This window comes from Mustela nigripes, unplaced genomic scaffold (assembly GCF_022355385.1).
Source record: "Mustela nigripes isolate SB6536 unplaced genomic scaffold, MUSNIG.SB6536 HiC_scaffold_804, whole genome shotgun sequence".
NCBI classification, from domain to species: Eukaryota; Metazoa; Chordata; class Mammalia; order Carnivora; family Mustelidae; genus Mustela; species Mustela nigripes.
This window is the reverse complement of record NW_026740211.1, coordinates 5,622-11,155: the sequence shown is the minus strand read 5'-3', so window position 1 is coordinate 11,155 and position 5,534 is coordinate 5,622. Positions and strand designations below refer to the sequence as shown.

General features: G+C 61.2%; 1 protein-coding gene across 1 annotated transcript in view; it reads left to right on the top strand.

Moving 5' to 3' along the window:
- Positions 1 to 1,917: 1,917 nt before the first annotated feature.
- Positions 1,918 to 5,534, top strand: part of LOC132008730 (cohesin subunit SA-1-like) — a gene marked incomplete at its 3' end in the record, with an annotated part of 8,800 nt that continues 5,183 nt past the window's right edge. Inside the window, exons 1-2 of the mRNA XM_059387305.1 lie at positions 1,918 to 1,952; positions 2,240 to 2,405. Of these exons, the coding sequence (XP_059243288.1) occupies positions 1,918 to 1,952; positions 2,240 to 2,405 (201 nt within the window). The remainder of the gene's footprint in view (positions 1,953 to 2,239; positions 2,406 to 5,534) is intronic.

Sequence of the window (5,534 nt, the reverse complement as noted above, 5' to 3'; positions counted from 1 at the left end):
AACTGCACGTGGCCCCGTGTTTGCGTGTGACAAAGGGTCCGAGTGTGGGCTCGTTCTGCTTCGTGCGGTGACGCCGACGTATTCTCACGGCCTCTCCACGTGTGTGTTAGGTTGTGGGTCCGCACCCCCGTCCGTGTCCGATGCCGCGTCCGTTTTGCTAGTCTCCTCATCGTGCGCACGGTTCAGGGCCGCGGGCTGCCAGGGAGCTCACGCCTCGTTGCACGGAAAGGCGGTTTTCTCTGGTTTGTGACGCTGTTTCCGTTGTGGTAAAGGACCCCCAGCTTACAATTTGCTGTCTCAACCCTCTCGAGCGCACAGCTCAGGGGCACCGAGTGCATTCACGCTGTTGTGGAACGGTCTCCACCTTCCGGCTCCAGAACGTTCCATCTGCGCAGCACGAAGCTCTGTCCTCACCAGACACTGTCCCCATCCGCGTCCCCCAGCCCCAGGCCCACCGTCTACTGTCTGTCTGTGTGGATGGGGCTCCCTACGGACCCCGTGGACGTGGAGTCGGGCAGGGCTGGTCCTTCTGGGTCCGGCTGATGTCCTCCAGGCCCAGCCACGTCCCCGGGTGCAGCACGTCCTTCCTCTTCAAGGCTGTGACCTCGGCCACGGTGCGTGTGGCTCGCACGTTGCTGACGGACTCACGTGAACAGACGTGATACCTACCAAACTTCTCACAGCCTCAAATACTTAATAAGTGTCTCCAGAAAGTCTTGGGAATCAAGTCCGTGAACGGTGACTTTTTCCTCTAACTTTGTTTGTAACAACGTCCAAGCTAAGGAAAGGGGGGACACAGAAACCGCTCCCGTGTTCAGCCACTAGTGCTCTCCCGGCTTCACTCTGCCCATCCGTGCCTGCACGTGTGCCTCTGTGCTGTGCCTGCACACGCGTGTGCGCGGTCCATGTGAGCGAGCCAATGCACGTGTGCGCTGTCTTTCTCTTAGGCCCCAGGCATGCGCGTGTGCCTCGGCCGTGCATGCGTGTGTATGTGGTCCATGTGAGCGGGTGATTACACGCGTGTGTGCTCTTTCTCTTATCCCCCGTGGACACGCGTGTGCCTCAGTGCTGTGCTTGCACACGTGTGTATAGGGTACGCACGAGTGAGCGATTGCACGTGTATGCACTCCCTTCCCCTTTCCACACGCATGCACGTGTGCTTCTGTGCTGTGCTTGCACACGTCTGTGCACGGCACGGGAGCGAGAGCATGCGTGCACACGTGTGCTGTCTGCAATTACCCCCCCATGCACGCACGCCTGTCTCTGCCTCGCACGCACACGCGTGTATACTCTGCACCTGAGTGAGGGAGGGCCTTGTGCCTGTGCACGTGGGCGTGTGTGTGCAGGTCCGTGCTTGTGCACACGTGTGTCTGCCCCTCTGTGCGTGTCCACAGTCACTTGCGAAGGGCCGCAGACTGACCCGGGCCCTGGCTGAGTCTGGTGCGTGACAGTGAGCACGCCCGTGTGACCGTGGTGCTGTCCTTTCTCTGCACTCCGAGCTGCGTCCGTGTGGGGTCAGCACATATCACCATGCCTGTCTCCGCAATGTCCGTCCCATTCTGTTTCTGTCCTATGCAGGGTCCAGCTAAGGACGCCACGGGCCACTTAGCTGTCTGTCCCAGAGCTCTCTGGAAGCCCGCGCGTTCGGCATGTGGGAGAGCCCAGGCCCGTAGTGCAGGAGGACGCCTCTCCTTGCTTATGGCCTCAGTGTCCCTGAACGTAGCTCCTTCCTGGGGAGCACTCAGCACGGCTGACTCCGTTGGGCCTCTTTCCTCAGAGAGCCCCCAATGCCAGATCGGGGTCCCATTCAGTCTCCCCCACCTCAGGAGCAGCACTGGGGGCTTTGCCGACCCCCGGACACGTAGAGAAATGCTACAGCGTGCAGGGCCCACCACGGGAGGGGTGACACGCACGGCCATGGCGCTGGCCATAGGGAGCCATGGCCGCGGAGCGTGAGAGGCTCCGACGCTCCCGAGTCCTCTGTGTGGACTGGGGTGTCTGTGCCGTGGCGTCTCCCCGTTCTGGACTCTAGAGATGACACAGTGCATGCTCAAGTGTCATTTGAGTCCACGAAGGGGCCGAGGGCCACAGAGAGTCTGTCCGCGCCCACACGAGGGCATGGACGTAGGGGTGTCCGTGGGCTGTTTCTGTAGGGGTAGACCCTTCGTGCTGTTGGCTGCTCAGAACCACCCCCCCCCACCGGCACCCCCCACGGGCCTCGGCCTCTGGGATCCGCCAGGGGAGGTGGACCGGCTCCGGTGCCCGTCCTGCTGGGACCCGCCGCGGGTCTGGGGACGAGGGACTTCACCGACACATCTCGTCTGTCCCTGCAGGAGACCGGGCTGTATTACAAGAAGTTTCTGGCGTACCCCTGGATCCTGACCATCATGTGGCCCGAGAAACTGGTAACACACATTCCGGAGTTTACGCATGGGGTAGTTCTGTGTGGTTTCCCAGCCCGCCGGAGGCCGGCGAAGCCCCGGGTTAGTTCCTGGGCCGTTCTCAGCATGGGGTGGGCGTCTTGATCACCACCAAGGGGCTGCGGCCACATGCCCGGCTCCCACGAGAGCCGCACTGAGCTGGCCCTGGGGACAGGGTTCTGCCGGCACCGGGTGGGCAGACCTCACCGTGTCCAGCCTGCAGTGAGGCAGGGTTCGACCAGACCTGACCCCGTCCTGTCCACACTGAGTGCGGTAGAGCTTCCCGGTCTTGTCCGCAGCAGGATAGGACTTGAGCACTCAGTCCACGCTGGGGGCACTTGGGTCCCACGGCATGCTGCTTCAGATGAGAGCACCAGGCTCTGCACTGCGGGACCTGTAGGCCTGACCTGTCCTGCAGAAGTGAGTTCATCCAGTGAGTTCTGTCTACACTGGGACATTTAGACCGGAGCAAGTTCTGTCTACACTGGCACGTTTAGACCTGACAGTGTTCCTTCTATCCTGTGTTACGGGAACTGAATTTTCTGTCTGTACTGGCACATGTAGGCGTGATCATGTTTTGTCTATACCGTGCCATGGAGTCCTAATGTGTTCTGTCTACACTGACACATGTAGACCAGAGTGTTTTGTCTACACTGGGACATTTAGACCAGAACATGTTCTGTCTACACTGACACATGTAGACCAGAGTGTTTTGTCTACACTGGCACATTTAAACAAGATCCTATTCGGTCTACACTGTGTCATGGAGATCTGTGTTGCATCTCCATTGGACATTTAGACCGGATTATGTTTCATCTACACTGGCTTGTTTAGACCTGACTGTGTTTTGTCTACACTGGCACATTTAGACAAGACCCTATTCTGTCTTCACTGTGTCATAGAGACCTGTGTTCTGTCTACACTGGCATATTTAGACAAGATCCTATTCTGTCTACACTGTGTTATGGAGATCTGTGTTGCTTTTCCATTGGAACATTTAGACCGGATCATGTTTCATCTACACCGGCTTGTTTAGACCTGGTCGTGTTCTGTCTTCACTGCGTCATGGAGACCTGTGTTCCGTCTATAGTCGCACATCAGACCTGACCGTGTTCTGTCTGCACGGGTGGGATCTTGTCCCACCTACACTGGCACATTTAGACCCAACCGTGCTCTCCGTAGTCTCTGCTGTAGTGTGCGTGTTGTCGTCATGGGCACTGTTGATATGACCCAACCAGTCAGGGCTTCTGTGACCGTCGGTGTCGGGGTGGAGAAGGGTGTTGTGGGGCACCGTGTGGCTGGCCTGTGACCCAGAAAGTGCAGGTGTCCTGTGGGCTGGAGATCCACCTGGTGCCCTCCCATCACTCATTCTCACCATCCTGGCGTGTAGACGAGGTACAGTGGATGCGAGCACTTCACAACGAGCGCACGGGAGGTTTTCTCACAACTGCACGGACTGAGCAGTGAGGACTGACCTTGCAGAACCTGTTAGTGACCCGGTGTAGCCTCGGAACGCGGCGGGTGGGTGGTTAGGGACATGTTTGTAACTGCTTAGTGACCCGGTCTAGCCTCGGAAGGGGGGGTTTCAGGACATGTTTGTAACTGGTTAGTGACCTGGTCTAGCCTCGGAATGGGGGGTTTCAGGACATGTTTGTAACCCGGTTAGAGCTCTGGCCTCACCTCTCAGGGACTGACTGAAGGTGCAGAACTGGCGTCAGGCGTGAGGCGGGGGTGAGCTGGCTTGTTGGAGCAACTGCCCTCCCCCCCAAGTCTGATCGCCAGTCCCTGGCAGGGCACCCCTCCCCTTCACATGGCAGCAAATGGGGAGGGGTCAGCCAGTTGGGGGAGCATGGTGGGAGCCAGTGGCGGGGACTAGTGCAGAGGGAGTGATGTGTAGGAGGGAAAGTGTATGGGGCATGGGGCACACGGGTCTCAGCACGGAGGAGGAGGGTCATGCCCACAGTGCACTGGGGAAGGTGGAGTGCGGAGTGTGGGGGCCCCGGCATGGGGGATGGCCCAGGTGGTAGGGCGCGGTGTGTGGGACACGGTTGTGCACCATCTCACGGGTCCCTGCTTGCATGGGGGAGTGTGAGCTTGCATGGGGGAGTGTGAGCGAGGCAGGGAGCTGTGAACGCAGCCCCACACCCTGCGGAGTTGCGGATGTGGGCCATGGGGAGGGCACAGGGCCGCACGTGGGGGTAGAGCGTGACGGGTGTGCAGCGTGCGAAGAGCGCAGAGCTGGGGCATGTCCGGCCCTCGGTCATCCTCTGGGCACCCCCAGGCTGGGCACTTGGCATCATCCCCCTGCTGGGTTCTGGCCTCCAGCCTCAGCCTCCCTGCAGAGCTCATTGTCCCCGAGGGGTCTCCCGCAGCCTGTGCAGGTGACTCAGACTGTCCGTATGCATGACGGATGCCAGGCTGAAGGGGGTTCCCCTGAGGAACCCCTTCCTGTGCAGGCGCAGAGCAGCGGGAGCCGGACTGTCCGCTGACTGGCCTGCTGGGCCCCCGAGGGACAGAGGCCGCGAGACTGACGGGCGGCGGGGGGTGCGGCGAGTGCATCCGCAAGCCCGCAGGGTCTCTTCCCTTCCCGATTCCCCTCCCCGTCAGCACCTCCGCGTCGCAGGGAGCGTTTCAGGCCCCGGAGTGAGCCGGGACCGGGCGGAACCGGGGCGAGGGTCCGACCCGTGCCTGCCCGCTGTCCTCTGGGCTGCCCTGAGCGCCCGGAGACCCGGCTCCTGCCCACACGAGGGTGTCCGCCCAGGGCGTCCTCCGGAGCAGACAGGGGGACCCTGCTGGGTGTGCTGTGTGACCCCAGGTTCCGGTGTCAGGGCGGTGGGTCGCCGGGTCGGTGCGCAAGTCTGAGCCCTGCCGGCTGCAGGGTCCAGAGGCAGGGGTCACTGCGCTGACTGCGGATATGGGCGCCCCCAGTGCGGGAATGGGGGTGGGGGACCCCGGGGTCGGACTGGACATGCGACCCTCACCCCCCGCCACCCCGGGGCTGGAGCTCGGAGACATGGAGTCAGCCCGGGTCAGAGTGGACGTGTGGCCCCTCCCCCAGGAGCAGGGTCTGGGAGATTGGGGGTCACTCCGGGTCAGAGTGGATGTGTAACCCCC